Below are 16,515 nucleotides of genomic sequence, written 5' to 3' on the forward strand. Positions count from 1 at the left end.
TAAATAAAAAGTATTGATCCATCCTCGATAGTGGCAACTTCCCTTGCTGTTCCTGAATATATTCGCTGCATCTGAATATCAAAACTATCTTCTAACCCAATTCATTTAAGAAGCAGATGCAAACCGTGTCCTTGTCCCAAGGTGGTCAAGGATACTGTTCATCTACAAGTCTGGGGGGAATAAGGATAGCTACTTAAACAACACCAGGCCTCTTATTTGGTTTCCTGCAATTGCCTATATAAAACATGGTGATGTTTTCCCAAAGGGGAAGCAGATCTTGTATAACATAAGATTTAAAGCAAGAAGAAGGCACACTAAGCTAAAGTAAAAACTGCAGAAGATAAATCAAGAGTGAGACAAAATTTTGGCTGCCTTCTACAGAAACAGAGTTTTTCAAATAGTGATAAAATTAAATTTTTCTCTTCTTTTCATTCTGTATATAATTCCAAGAAAAAGATGTGCAAATGTTCCCAGGATCAAATTTAAATATTGCTGCTCCATTGCTTGCACACTGCCTTCTTAAACAAAGTCTAAAGAGCTCATTGGGGGAAATTATTTCCTGCATTGTAACTAGTTTGTCTGTGGTCTGTCTTCAAGTTTCTTTTTTAAAATCCAGAATACATTTCTAAAAAATCTTTTTGCCCTCGCTTATATTTCCTTGAGAGGAAGCTAGTCCATTCTTTTGTGACATAGAATGGGCACAACGTAGATTCCGAATTATAGAAAAGTTATTCTCGTTATTCGCTAATAATTTCATCATATAAAAAAATTATTTTATACAACTTGAGAAAGACTTTCTATGACCAACAAGCATGAACAAAAGGTCATTTCAGGAGCTCCTCTCAGACTACTGTCAGCTCTGAAAGATCTTCTATTACCTGAGTTCATCGACATTTGCCACACTCCTGGCAAGAATTCCCTTTTCCCGGCGAAGTTTCTTTATTTCAAGTTTGAGAATTCTCATGTCCTCCACCTTCTGGTTGTACTGGCTCTCGCCTTTATTCAGCACGGACTGTTGGATCTTGATCTTCTCATACAGCAAAGCCAATTCGTCATTGCGCCGGACAAGCTGAGACCCGAGAATATCTCTCTCACTGATGACCTAGAAAAATCCAGAAAGGCATGGCTGTCAGGGAACAAAAAGCCTCGCTTTTCATTATGGCAGCCTCTTTCATTCTGTCAAAGATCTCTCAAATGCCCCTCTGTGCTAGGTACCCAGTGGGCAGAACACTGGAAAGATCCTACTAGACAGTCAACACTGGGCTCCTCCCATGCATGTGCAGTCCCTTTGGAAACAAAATGAGAACAACAAATCATCCAGTCGTCATCGTCATCATCATCATCAACATCATCATCATCATCATCATCCAATAATTCTTGGCCCATGGGTTTGGCTTTTCCCCAACCCATTATTTTATAAATATAAAAATTTTAAATTTATTTATTTTGAGAGAGAAAGAGAGAGCACAAATGAGGAAGGGGCAGAGAGAGAGGGATAGAGAGAATCCCAAGCAGGCTCTGCATTGTCAGTGCAAAGCCAACTCGGGGCTCAAACTCACGAACCATGAGATCAATACCTGAGCCAAAATTAAGAGTCAGGTGCTTAACTGACTGAGTTACCCAGGCACCCCTATAAATATTAAAATTTGAATGACTTTATGATGGGCTAGCTCTTACCAGTTTCCACCACTCCTTACTGTCTTACACTGGTCAACTTCTCTTTTTTTCAACCTGCCAAATCTCTGAAAGCTTATTTAAGTTTCGTTTTTTAATGTTTATTTATTTTGAGAGAGAGAGAGAGAATGAATTGGACAGGGACAGGAAGAGAGAGGGAGAGAGAGAATCCCAAGCACACTTCAAGTTGTCAGTGCAGAGCCCAACACAGGACTCTGTCTCACAAACCGTGAGATCACGACCGAGTCAAAATCAAGAGTCAGCTGCTTAACTGACTAAGCCACCCAGGTGCCCCTGATAGTATGTAAGTTTCTAACCCCCTAGTTATGCATTTGAGTTTCTAACTCTGAAATCATGCGATTTTAATTGCAATTATATGTGAATATTTATATTGTACTAGAATGTAAGCTCCCTGAGAATAGGGACCTTATTTTCTTGTTGGTCAGTGTGTCCCCAGTGCCTGGAGGATAGTAAATGCTGATAAATATGACTTGAATAATGAATGAATATTTCATAATTAATCAACAGAAGACAGGCTTCTGCTGCTGCTGTTCTTCCAATAAATTGAATGTGAGATCATAGAGAAGAATGAGGATTCATGAAAAGTTGAATCACACAGTTGTGTCTGCTGATGAGGTCTGGTGAGGAGATGTTCCTACCTGGTCTAATTCCTTCTTCTGTCTCAGCCTCTCCCCATCAGCCTCAGCGATGATTCGCAGGAGCTTTCTCTCCTCTGCTTCCTGCTTTTCAATGAAGTGTTTGGTCTCCAGAGCTTGTTGTCTGAGCTTCTGCAGCTCTGCCTGACAAAGAGTGAAAGACACAAAGTTCACTCTGTGGCAGTACAAGCCTGGACTGCAGGGCCCAAGAAGTTATTCTTCTTATACTTTCCTCTGATGTGTTGCTTAATATGGCCTGGTCACTCTCACAAGCAAAACAAGCTTCACACACACACACACACACACACACACACACACACACACCTGTAAAGAAACAGCAGTGCACATTACAGCGATCATGTTTATTCTATGAGTTGTGCCCTTGAGGGATTTCCATCATTTTTCTATATATGTGTAGCAGAGGCTTCATTGGTATTCAGCAGCTCTTCTCTCACCAGCTAAACAAGGTGAGAATTCACAAAGAATAGTGCAGAGGAGGATGTAGGGGTAAGGATGAATGGGGGAGGGTCTTTGTATGCATCAGCTCCTGTAATGGTCCTAACACCATCAGCATATCAACTACAAAGATAAAGCCTACTGCAAGCAAAAATTAAATTAACAAAAATAACAACCAAGTGTCTATCTTATATGTCTGGACGGAACAGAAGAGATGTCACAGTATAAAAAGATACATAGATCCTATCTTTAAGATGCTTCCAATCTAGATGAGAGGATAAGATATACAGGTATTCTGTGAATATTAACAAGCCCAGGCAGTGATTTTTCAGTATCTTTATTAGCACACAGACAGTGAATGGATGTTATAGGAGGTCAGAGGACTATGGTTGTCAGGGAGGCTTCGGGAGAGAGCTCAGATCTTGAGGCTGTTGAGGTCAGATGGAAATCATAAGAGTGATGGAGACAGGGTGCCATGGAATAGCCAGTTGTGGAAGGAAAATACCTCCCATCAAAGGACACATTCACTCCAATTCCACAAGTATGTTTGTGACCTACACTATCTCAGGTATTTTGATGCCAGGCATTTTGCATAGCTACTCTTATCCCCAGTTTACAAATGTGTTCTGTAAGAGACAAAGAAAAGCAAATTAACTTGCTCATGGTCACACAGCTAGTAAGTAGCAGAGTTTAGATTCCAACCCAGGTCTTCTGATTCCAAGCCTTGCACTCCCACTGCTATCACCAACCAATTGTTGCAAGTGAAATACAAAAGTAAAACTTGAAAGACTCATCATCTATTAGAAATGACAAAGACAACCACATCACAATGTGGAAATGCTATCTACTGAGTGAAAAAGGACATGGGAGAACCCAGGAATGAGTTTCTAATTCCTGCCTGCCTAGGGGTTAGAGGGAAGAACCAGTCGGAGCCTTGGCAACTGACAGTTCCTAAATGCCGAGACTTGTGTTGGGGGAAGGCATTAAACAGCCAAGCATGCAAATTGTAAAGTACCTGCTATGTTCAACACACAGCCAACATCCAGTGTGGCTGGATTAGAGTGTTAGGTAGGGAATAGGGGGAGGTAAAAATGAACCAGACTGGGAAAGGTTTTGTGTGCCACACACTGTACAGAGTCTACAATGGGGAGTCACAGAGGGATTTATATTAAAGGAAACAAAAGTATGTCTTTGGTAGGTTCCACTCCCACACGGGAAGGACAGGTTTTTATCGCAGATGGGCTGAGCACAAAAAGAAACAAATGAGACTAGAGCTCTGATTTTACCCATGCCCAGAAACACAAGGGAGAATGACAAGATGATAGTAAGGCGCCAACTTTTCAATGGCTTGCTGGTTGGCAAATGACAATGAACAAGTAATAAATTTTTCCTTCAATGAAGTATTGGGACTCTCCTCCTCCCCGACCTCCACCCATCCAGAAAGTTCACTGTGATGACAGAAAGCCCCATATTTGCAAGTGCCTGTGACCCAACTCAACTCTACTTAGGCTGGACTCACAGAAACCAAGAGTCATTAATTCCTTAAGCTTATCCAAACAGTAGAAGATACTGTACACCTAGTAATAGACGTGTAATGTCACAAACTAAAGGCATCTGGCTACTGTGAAACCAAAGGTTTCTTTTATGACATTCCATTTGTTTACTCACGAATGTTTTTGGTACAGGGATAAGCAAAAGGAAACACTTATTGAGAAAAGATCTGGTCTAATACTTACACTTTGGCAATCCTGCTGGGAAAGAGGGCAAAGAACCAGCCTCTCTCTCTTTCTTTAATCAGTTAAGGTGACAGTGAAGGCAGCCATAAAATACCTGTTTGGCTCATGTTTTCTTTAATAAAACTTTTATTTTCCCAGATGTGCAACATTCACTTCCCTGTTCCTAAGTGCCAAGAGCTGATCAGAATCCATCAGCAGAACAAAATGAAACCCCTGTTATATTAAAATGCAATCAACGGTGTGTAAAAATATCTGTCTGAAATGTAAAACCATTCACGCGTTTGGCATTGCTGTGTGGGTTTTTTTTTCATAATATATCAAAATTCCGAGTGGTCTCCTTATGTCATAAATTTATGGGCTGTAAACAAGATGTGGCATTAGACTATGGCAGCAAATGTTAACATCAACAAAACACCTTGAGTCTAATGCATTTAGCAGCTATAAATCTGAGCTGTCTCACCCAGGAAAGATGGTAACAACTGTTGTGCTTCCAAAAGCCCATCAAGCAATGTTCCAGGTGGGACCTGAGGTATCCGAGTCTCTTAAAGTGTTACCAGTGGTATGAAGTTGTAATTGTAATGTAATGACAGGACACACTTTTTAGTCACTGCCTCCACAATTACACGGCTTTGTGATAGGTGTTTACAGAACATATATCACCCAATTAGGCTGCAGGTATAAATCATATCTCAAGAACCATACTCACAGGTGTTTCACCCATTCGTACATGATCCCGACATTCACTGGGTTTCACAGAAACCATGTTTACATCTAAGACTAATAGGGCCACCTAAAGTTTTCTAGCCATGAGAATAATTAGGCTTTCTTTCCCTTTCTCTCTCTCTGTGGCAGCTCCCATCCAGGTCATCCTAGAAAGTCCACTAAGTAAAAGGATAAGGTGCCCTGAAGCCAGTTGCTAATGCGATACTGGGCTCTGGACTTAGGGAATCTGCTGCTGAATTATTCACCAGGAATCAAAGTGCTGTCAGATTGATGTGGCATGATTTGAGGGTGATGAGGCAGAATCAGAGGCTTGTTAGGACACTCCAAATGAGATGGCTCCGTCAGCTCTGATGAAACAAGACTGGGACAGAATGGGCAGATGAGTGCACATGCAGCAATGTCTCAGAGGACTATTGACATTCTGTCATAACCATAATGTGCTGACAATGTCTAGAATCCTGAGGACTCAGTAAGGTCTGGTAGCAACTGAAAAAGGAAAATAAATATGAAAGGAGCAAGATGTTTCTTTTGAGGGGAATGAATGGGGATGAGGGTGATGAATGGGGATGAGGGTGATCTACTATGGACAACTCTTTGTCTTCTTGGAGAAGTAGCAAATTGGGTTGTCCTTTCAAAAGGCGTCTCGTGGTCTATGACACAGGCTGGCGTTCACCCTTCCGGGAGGGATTAGGTGCCCATGAAGCTTCATAGAGCCCAGTATAATAATAGGCTAAATGTCTCTTGGAGCAAAGGTACTAGAAAATCTGCCCTTCCCTCCAGTGTTTTGGTTTGTGAACTTCAGATGCATGAAATCGAGAGACCTATGTGAAACATGATTCAAATATGAGGCTAAAAAGTCAAGAGGCAGAAACTCCACATTTGAGCTGTCATACTTTTCTAAAGAATGTCAAACAGGCCTAATGATAGGCCAAAATTATCCAGTCGAAGAGCCATTGCAAGTCACCCTTGGATAACCTCAAATAATAAATTGACCAGCGATTCTTTTTCTATTCCTCATTCTTGCCTCAATGGGAAATGCCAGGGGAAAAAGTCATCCTGGTTTCACAGGAAGTCCAAAGCCATCACCTTTCTATAATCAATGGCCGACAGCTATCCAGACCTAGGATTCCCCATTTAGAGCAGATTCTCTAGGGTAGAAGACCTTTAATCATCTTTCATGTTCTCCAGCTGCCAGCTCTAGCTGGTACAGGACCCAAAACCAGAGCCCTATTGCCCTTCATTTTATTATGATGCTTCTTTGGAGCTGTACCTATATGATGATGGAGGGCATAATTGAAACAAATATTAACCAGTCAAACTCTAGGGAATTGGGAATAATTGATCTTTTACATAGGGCATTGCTTTACCTAAAGCAGAATTTTGTAGAAGGCAGTTAGTTCTTACTTGGACCCCATTATGGGGTAATAATCTTTTGAAAAGAACACTAGTTGGGAACACTAATAAGAGATGAAATTCAATCCTGTAAAAAGAAAGAGATGATGTACCAAATAGAACTACACTGAAGCCTTGCTGACATGGGTCCATGAGGCCAATGGGTGAAGCACTGTTTATAAAAAGATTCTTCTGATTCATTCAATGATTAATAAACCCATCCCACTACAGGCTCCAGGGTGAAACAAGCTACCATCTACAAAACTATTCTATCAAACAAGGAGAATAGGGGCAAAGATGCAGGATATTTTCCAATTTACAAATATATATTTATATTTATTTATATGGAAATGAATTTAAATGCATATCGACTATTATTAGTTTAATTAATTTTTATTTAGATTCAAGTTAGTTAACATAGTATAGTATTGGTTTCAGGAGTAGAATTTAGTGATTCATCATTTATCTATAACATTCAGTGCTCATCCCAACAAGTGCCCTTTAAATGTCCATCAGCCTGATTCAGATCACCCCACCTCCACTTCCCACCTCTCCATCAACCCTCAGTTTTTACTCTATACTTAAGAGTCCCTCATGGTTTGCCTCCCTATTTTTATCTTATTTTATTTTTCCTTCCCTTCCCCCATGTTTTCCAGAGTGGCTACACCAGTTTGCATTCCCACCAACAGTGCTAAAGGGTTTCCTTTTCTCCACATCCTCACCAACATCTGTTGTTTCCTGGGTTGTTAATTTTAGCCATTCTGGCAGATATGAGGTGGTATTTCATCGTAGTTTGATGATGATGAGTGAGGTTGAGCATCTTTTCATGTGTCTCTTAGCCACCTGGATGTCTTTTTGGAAAAGTGTCTATTCATGTCCTCTGCACATTTATTCACTGGATTATTTGTTTTTTGGGGGTGTTGAGTTTGGTAAGTTCTTTATAGATTTTGGATACTAACCCTTTATCTGATATGTCATTTGCAAATATCTTCTTCCATTCCATCAGTTGCCTTTTAATTTTGTTGATTGTTTCCTTTGCTGTGCAGAAGATTTTTATCTTGATTAGGTCCCAGTAGTTCATATTTGCTTTTCTTGTCTCCAGAAACATGTCTAGTACTAAGTTGCTGCAGTCAAGGTCAAAGAAATTGCTGTTTTCTCCTCCAGGATTTTAATGGTTTCCTTTCTTACACTGAAGTCTTTCATCCATTTTGAACTTATTTTTATGTATGGTAGAAGAAAGTGGTCCAGGGGCACCTAGGTGGCTCAGTCAGTTAAGCGTCTGACTTCAGCATAGGTCATGATCTCGCCATTCCCAAGTTCGAGCCCCGCATTGAGCTCTCTGCTGAGAGCTCAGAACCTGGAGCCTGTTTCAGATTCTGTGTCTTCTTCTCTCTCTCTCTCTCTCTCTCTCTCTCTCTCTCTCTCTCTCTCTAGCTCTCTGCCCTTCCCCCACTTATGATCTGTCTCTCTCAAAAATAAAGATTGAAAAAAATTTTTAAAGAAAGTGCTCCAACTTCATTCTTCTGCAAGTCACTATCCAGTTTTCCCAACACCATTTGCTGAGAGACTTTTTTCCATGGGATATTCTTGTTGAAGATTAGTTGGCCATACATTTGTGGGTCCATTTCTGGGTTCTCAACCCAGTTCTATTGATCTATATGTCTGTTTCTTTGTCAGTACCATACTTTCTTGATGACTACAGCTTTGTAATACAGCTTAAAGTCCAGAATTCTGATGCCTCCAGCTTTGCTTTGCTTTGCAACATTACTTGGCTATTCAGGGCCTTTTCTGGTTCCATACAAATTTCAGAATTGTTTGTTCTAGCTCTGTGAAGAATGTTTGTGTTATTTTGATAGGGATTGCCTTGAATGTGTAGATTGCTTTGGGTAGTACAGACATTTTAACAATGTTTGGTCTTTCATTAACAATGAAATGTTCTTCCATTTCTTTACGTATTCTTCAATTTCTTTCTTTAGCAGTCCATGGTTTTCAGTGTAAAGATATTTTATCTCTTTAGTTACATTTATTCCTAAGTATCTTATGGTTTTTAGTGCAATTGTAAATGCAGTTGATTCCTCGATTTCTCTTTCTGTTGCTTCATTATTGGTGTATAGAAATGCAATAGATTTCTGTACCCTAATTTTAGATCCTGCAACTTTGCTGAATTCATGTTCTAGCAATTTTTTTGGTGGAGTCTTTTGGGTTTTCTACATAGAGTATCAAGTCATTTGCAAAGATGAAAGTTTGACTTCTTACTTGCCAATTTGGATGCCTTTTATTTCTTTTTTTCTTTTTTTGCCTGATTGCTGAGGCTTGGACTTCCAGTACTATATTGAACACCAATGATAAAAGTGGAAATCCCTGTCATATCTTGACCTTAACAGGAAAACTCTCATTTTTTTCCCACTAAGCATATTATCTGTGGGTCTTATGTATATGGCCTTTATGATGTTGAGGTATGTTCACTCTATTCCTCCTTTCTTGAGGGTTTTTATCAAGAAAGGATGCTGTATTTTATCAAATGCTTTTTCTTCATCTATAGAAATAATCATATGGCTTTTACTGTTCTTTTATTAATGTGGTATATCACAATGATTGATTTGCCGACATTGAACCACTCCTGCAGCCCAGGAATAAATCCCACTTGATCATGGTGAATAATTCTTTTAATGTATTGTTGTATTCGATTTCTTAGTATCTTGCTCAAAATTTTTGCATCCATGTTTATCAGGGGAATTTGTCTGTAGTTCTCCTTTTTAGTGGGGCCTTTGTCTGGTTTTGGAATCAAGGTAATGCTGGCCTCATAGAATAGTTTGGAAGTTTTCCTTCCATTTTTATTTTTTGGAACAGTTTCAAAAGAATAGGTATAAATTCTTCTTTAAATGTTTGGTAGAATTCCCCCCAGAAAGCTGTCTGGGGGGAGATTTTTGATTACTGATTCAATTTCTTTATTGGTTATGCATATTTTCAAATTTTTCTTTCTTCCTCTTTCAGTTTTGGTAGTCTATATGTTTCTAGGAATTTAACCTTTCTTCCAGATTGCCCAATTTGTTGGCATATAATTGCTCACAATATTCTCTTATAATTGTATTTCTGTGGTATTGGTTGTGATCTCTCCTCTTTCATTCATGATTTTATTTCTTAGGGTCCTTTCTTTTTGACAAGTCTGGTTAGGGGTTTATCAATTTCGTTAATTCTTTCAGAGAACCAGGGCTTAGTTTCATTGATCTATTCTACTGGTTTTTTAAAAAATTATTATTATTATTTCAATGTCATTGATTTCTGCTCTAAACTCTATTATTTCCCTTCTTCTGCTGGTTTTGGGCTTTATTTGCAGCTCTTTTTCCAGCCCCTTAGGTGTAAGGTTAGGTTATGTATTGGAGATATTTCTTTCTTCTTTAAGAAAACTTGGATTGCTATATACTTCCCTCTTATGACTGTCTTTCCTTCATTCTAAAGGTATTGGGCTGTTCTGTTTTCATTTTCATTGGCTTCCATGTACTTTTTATTTCCTCTTTAATTTCTTGGCTAACCCATTCATTTGTTAGTACAATGTTCTTTAATATCCAAGTATTTCTGATTTTTCCAATTTTTTCCTTGTGGTGATTTTAAGTTTAATAGCGTTGTGGTCTAAAAACATGCATGGTATGATATCGATCATTTTGTACCTGTTCAGGGCTGATTTGTGACCAGTATGTGATCTATTCTGGAAAATGTTCCATGTAAACTCGAAAAGAAAGTGTATTCTGCTGCTTTGGAGGAAATGTTCTGAATGTATCTGTTAAGTCCATCTGGTCCAATGTGTCACTCAAAGCCATTGTTTCCTTGTTGATTTTCTGTTTAGATGATCTGTCCATTGCTTTAAATGGGGTGTTAAAATCCCCCACAATTATTATATGATTATCAATGAGTTTCTTTATGTTTGTTATTAGTTGATTTGTATATTTGGGTGCTTCCAAATGTTGGGGGCATAGATATTTATAATTATCAGATCTTCCTGATGGATAGACCCCTTAATTATGATATAATGTCCTTCTTCATCTCTTGTTACAATCTTTGTTTTAAATCTATTTTTTCTGATATAAGTATGGCTACTGTGGCTCTCTTTTGATGTCCATTAGTATGACAGATGGTTCTCCATCCCCTCACTTTCAATCTTCAGGTGTCTAGGCCTAAAATGAGTATCTTGGAGGCAGCATATATATGGATTTTGGTTTTTTTTTTAAGTCAATTCTGATACCCTATGTCTTTTGATTGGAGCATATAGTCCATTTACAGTCAGAGTAATTATGGAAAGATATGAACTTACTGCCATTGTGTTGCCTGTAGAGTTGGTGTTTCTGGTGATATTCTCTGGTCCTTTCTAGTCTTTGTTGTTTTGGGTCTTTTTTGGTTTTTCTCCACTCAAAGAGTCCTCTTTAAAATTTCTTGCAGGGCTGGTTTAGTGGTCACAAACTCCTTTAGTTTCCATTTGCCTGGGTAACTCTATCTCTCCTTCTATTCTGAATGACAGTCTTACTAGATAAAGAATTCCTGGCTGCATATTTTTCCAATTCAGCACATTGAATATATCCTGCCACTCCTTTCTGACCTGCCAAGGTTCTGTGGATAGATGTGCTGCAAACCTGATCTGTCTTCTCTTGTAGGTTAGGGACTTTTTTTCTCTTGCTTTTATGATTCTATCCTTGTCTGTGTATTTTGTGAATTTGATTATGATATGCCTTGGTGATGGTCAGCTTTTATTGAATGTAATGGGAGCTCTCTGTGCTTCCTGGATTTTGATGTCTGTGTCCTTCCCCAGATTAGGGTAGTTTTCAAGTATAATTTGCTCAAATAAGCCTTTGGTCCCTTTTTCTCTCTCTTCATCTTCAGGGACTCCAACAATATGAATATTACACCTCTTTAATACGTCGCTGTGTTCTCTAAGTCTTGTATTGTGATCTTTTGCCTTTGTTTCCCTCTTCTTTTCAGCTTCATTATTTTCCATAATTTTATCTTCTGTATCACTGATTCGCTGCTCTGCTTCACTCATCCTCACTGTCATGGCATCCATTCAAGATTGTGTCACAGCTATAGTATTTTTAATTTTGACCTGACTAGATTTAACTCTTTTATCTCTGCAAATAAAGGGGATTCTCTGCTGTCCTCTGTGCTTTTTCTAACTCAAGCTAGTATTCTTATAATTGTGGTTTTAAATTCTAGTTCAGACATCTTACTTATATCTGTGTTGATTAAATCCCTGGCCATCATTTCTTCCTATTCTTTCGAGGTGAATTCCTTCATCTTGTCATTTTAGAGGAAGAAAAATTAATAAAATTAAAAGTTAAAATTAAAAATAAATAAAAACAAAATCAAATAAAGGAAGCTAGATCCTAGGTGTGTTTCTATCTATTTGTTAAGAGAAGCTTGAAAGAAGGGCTACAGGAGTGCTGATGCATAGGGGTACATGTACCCCAATGTTCATAGCAGCACTCTCAACAATAGCCAAAACATGGAAAGAGCCTAAGTGTCCATCAACGGACGAATGGATCAAGAAGATGTGGTTTATCTATACAATGGAATACGACATGGCAATGAGAAAGAATGAAATCTGGCATGTGTAACAACATGGATGAAACTTGAGGGTGTTATGCTAAGCGAAATGAGTCAGGCAGAGAAGGACAAATACCATATGTTTGCACATATAGGAGGATTAGGAGGAACTTAATGGAGGACTGTGGGGGAGAAGAAGGGGGGAAATAGGCAGGGAGAGGAAGGGAGGGAAACCATGAGAGACTCTTGAATGTTGAGAACAAATTGAGGACTGATGGGTATAGGGAGGGAGGGGAAGGGGGGTGATGGGCATGGAGGAGGGCACTTGTGGGGATGAGCACTGGGTGTTATATGGAAACCAACTTGACAATAAACTATTTTTTTTAAAAAAGTTTGAAGAGAGAGAAAGGAGAAGCTTGAAAGAAAAGAGAAAAATAGAAAACAAAAGAAAAAGAATTTTTTAAAAATTCAAAATTCAAAAAAATTTTAACAATAAAGAAAATAAAATAGAACAAAAAAGTTGCTCTTTCTGTACCCAAGAAAGAAAACAACATAAACAAAAAGAGAAGTAAAGAAAATGAACAAACAAAAAGAAATTCAAAGGAAGTTAGATCCAATTTCTCCTAGAGCTGAAACTTTGCAGCACACTCTGATTGTAGTCTAAGTAGGTGGAAGGGGTTTATGCTGGTCTTCTAGAGGAAGGTCCTGCCGCTCAGGTTCAGGCCAACTTGCCCCTACTAGAGATGTGCCTGGAAGGTTAGGTGGAAGGGGCTTGGTGGAAGTAACTCCGGCCTCCACGAGGTGGCGCTGTGTTTCTGATGTCTGATCCTGCTCCTGGGCAGGGAAGTTGGTGGAAGTGGCAGACAGTCTTTTCCTCCTCTGGGAAGGGAACCCAGAGCCTCTGCTGCTCAGGAAGCCCTCACAGAAAAGTGTCCCAAACTTTCGTCAGATCCCTATTCTTAACCTGTCTTCCCAGCGCCACAGTTCTGTATTTTCTCTCTGGCCAGTGGCTGGGTTTCAAAACAGCAAATGTTAAAATGCCCTACAAAACTCAGACCCACTTCCTTCCTCTGGAGGAGACTCACCGCAAACCCTTCACCGTTGTGTCTCAGAAAAGTAGTCGCACAGTGCACACCCTGTGGCTGGAGTCTATTGTGGCACAGAGCAGAAAGTTGCGACCAGGATATCAGCCATCTGTGGGTACCCCTGTTCCCTGCTGTTGAACTGGCCACTCAACATCTCCTTGGTGGGTCTTTTGTCTTTGGGAAGGCAAACAGCCCTCTTTCAAATATACCCTGGGGCAGGGGCAATCTCTCCCAGTGCAACCCAGAGGATCCCTGCACCACAGAATCTTTCACGAACCCTATACAAACTCACTCCCCACCACTCTCTCCTCTCTTCCCGACTGCTCTCCATGAAAAGGGTCCCCTTCCATCCGCAGCACCGCTGCTTTCCTCTCCCCCAATTTCCAGCTCCAAACCTTGCTTCTGTCACGTTCCCTCCCTCCAATTGTGCAGACTGTTTTTCTAATCCTCAGATTGATACCCTAGTTGTTCCAAATGATTTGATGTTGATCTAGCTGTGTTCAAGGGGCAGGGCAAGCTCAAGGTCCCTACTTTTCCACCATCTTAATTCCCTCCTCCTATTCCTTTTTTATCATAAGCTAGAGGGGGAAGATCAAGTCTCAGACAGGTAAATATCAATTATCATATCTTTTTTTTTTTGTAAAGGCGGTTTTGTTGCATTTTAATCTTTCTCAGCCCAAACGTGCCTTGATTTAATGTAGTAGTTTTTATTTCCATGAAGACCCATCATTAAGTTGACAAAACCCATTATGAGACTCAGAGTGCATATTTCAATCGATGGCATCTTGGAATCAAGGAAATCTGGCATTAAAGCTACACATTTTCAAGATAGGAACTACCTTTGGAAACAAATATGGGCAGAAACCGAGACACCTAGTCTCTCATTTGTTGTAGAGAGTTCCTGCAAGCGGCTCAGAGACATCCACGAGTACTCTGCATATACATTTTCAAACTAAAGTGATACCTTCATACTCTTAGAAGTTCCTTTTTCATTCTTTGGTCAAATGGATTAGAAGGGAACTATTGGATTGGATAGGAAAAGGAAAACAAATTAGGTTTAGTGAACATGTATACTAACACATATTTGGTTCATGGACTTGAAAGAGTATAATTATTTGGTATGTATTCTTGGGGAAAGTCTTTATATTATATTGGTACACATATAAGGTTCTAAGTTAGTAGATTTAAAAGGATATGTCTAATAGTATATTTAAAGACAGGTGATTCTCTGGAGGAGTGGCTAATGCTAGTACGGGTGGAAAAGCCAGGTGCACATAAAGCAAACAACTATTAGGAGCAGAGGACAAAGGCTCTTGCCAGCACAACCTTATGGAAGGTCCAGGAAGGAGTTTGGGAGGGTTGGGTATGGGTGTTGGACTCAGGTTATAAATGCAAAGAGACTGTAGCCAGCCTGCAAGCTCCAGGACTTCTTGCACACTGCTGACCTGCTAAGTTCTCTTCCACTGATGAGACAATAGCAGCACAGGTGAACTAGGTGCTTATGCACCTCCACTGGCTTCCTCCTCTGTTCTACCTGGGAGCACTACCCACGCAGAAGCCTGACCTGGAGGTGGTAGAGCTCATCCTCCCGGTTCCTTGGTCATCCTCCCTGCCCCTTGTTGCCTTCAGTGAGCATGGAGCCTGCCTCAAGTGGGCCAAACAGGTAGGCTATTGGCCCATCACTTGTATTGTAAGATCTGTACCTTCAAAGTTTCCTTCTCCTTTTCTATGCGCTGCTGTTCCAGATGTAACTTCACAAGTGCTGACTCCTTGGCTGAGATCTCTTCTTTCAGCTGATCTACCTGATGGGTCATAATCTTTAATTTTCTCTTCATTTCTGTTATTTCATCCTAAAAAAAGTGAAAGGAGAAATGTTTGAAAGTGAATTAAATAGACATCACCATCTGTGTAGAGGTTCAATACATAGGCAATGGTCTCCTGGACAAGTACCATCAGGTTGTGGTTCCTTTGTACCTTGTGCCCATCAACCTCAAAGTACTTTGTAGCATTGACTCTCAAAATATTCTCATGAGATACATACAAAGTGTGTATAATGACTATGTCACACACACATACACACACAACACACACAGCACATACGTACAACACACATACAACAAACACATACATGACACATACATTTTATTCTTCATTTTACAAAGGAAGAATTGGCCCTACAACAAACATTATAACTAAGAGATTACAAAGCAAAGATCTGCAGTTAAGTGACAGCGGTATGCTGCTCCCCTCTCAGCCATGGTAGCTATTATTAGCACTTTTGAAAATGAGAAACAAGAGAATGGCAATTCTACATAATAATTAAAAGCAGGACCATGATCTTCACATCCTATCAAGTTGTGTCATTTCTATTTCAAATAATCTGATAGTTCTGCACAAACTGATCTTCTCTTCAGGTGAATTCCATGAGATTTCTTGCTTACATTGTTCTAAATCCTGCCATTAGAATGACAGAAACTGCTTTGGACCCAGGAAGCAGAGGAGTCAAAACATAAAGACACAAACATATTCTTTACCTGAGCCTCCACCAGATTTTTGCTATACAGGTTCCTGTCTGACCTCACAGCTTCATATAGGTTCTGTTGCTGTTTTAATTTAGTTTCTGATTCAGCGATTTTTTTCCTGTAGTCAAAAATCTGCATTTCACGGATTTTTATGTCTTCCATGTTCATGAGAACCTGGGGGAGAAAGAAGTATAGGAAAATGGTTAAATCCCAATCTGTGATTATCAGCTCAGGACAAAGAGATTTTTTTTTTTTCTTGTTAAGGAAATCTTTTTTTTTTTTTTTTTTTTTTACAAATAGTTTATTGTCAAATTAGTTTCCACATAACACTCAGTGCTCATCCCCACAAGTGTCCTCCTCCATGCCCATCCCCCCTCCCCCCCCACATCCATCAGTCCTCAGTTTTTGTCAGCATTCAAGAGTCTCTCATGGTTTGCCTCTCTCCCTTTCCCCCACCATTTCCCCCCTTCTTCTCCCCCTTGTTCCTCCGTCAAGTTCCTCCTAATCCTCCTATACGTGCAAACATATGATATTTGTCCTAGGACAAACAGAGATTTTGATCTAAGGGTAGCTGGTAGAAATGCTAGCAATCAGGAAATCTGACTGCGGTTCTAATCACTGCAGTACAACACAGAAATTCTGCCCAGCTGATTAGGGGCAAACATACATTTTATCGACGCCAGAGTTCTGCTCAAGCACGAAGGCTCAGCACAGTTATTTTGTGATCACAAGAGGAAAA

At 39.7% G+C, this 16,515-nt stretch overlaps 1 protein-coding gene across 1 annotated transcript in view; it reads right to left on the reverse strand.

Annotated features, from left to right (window-relative positions):
• Window positions 1-16,515, reverse strand: part of CFAP58 (cilia and flagella associated protein 58) — a 108,411-nt gene that overhangs the window by 55,230 nt on the left and 36,666 nt on the right. Inside the window, exons 10-13 of the mRNA XM_039243904.1 lie at window positions 15,789-15,950; window positions 14,958-15,104; window positions 2,334-2,474; window positions 879-1,102 (exon numbers count right to left, since the gene is read on the reverse strand). Of these exons, the coding sequence (XP_039099835.1) occupies window positions 879-1,102; window positions 2,334-2,474; window positions 14,958-15,104; window positions 15,789-15,950 (674 nt within the window). The remainder of the gene's footprint in view (window positions 1-878; window positions 1,103-2,333; window positions 2,475-14,957; window positions 15,105-15,788; window positions 15,951-16,515) is intronic.

The sequence above is a fragment of the Hyaena hyaena genome, unplaced genomic scaffold (assembly GCF_003009895.1).
Source record: "Hyaena hyaena isolate Hyena2069 unplaced genomic scaffold, ASM300989v1 scaffold_233, whole genome shotgun sequence".
In the NCBI taxonomy this organism is placed as follows: Eukaryota; Metazoa; Chordata; class Mammalia; order Carnivora; family Hyaenidae; genus Hyaena; species Hyaena hyaena.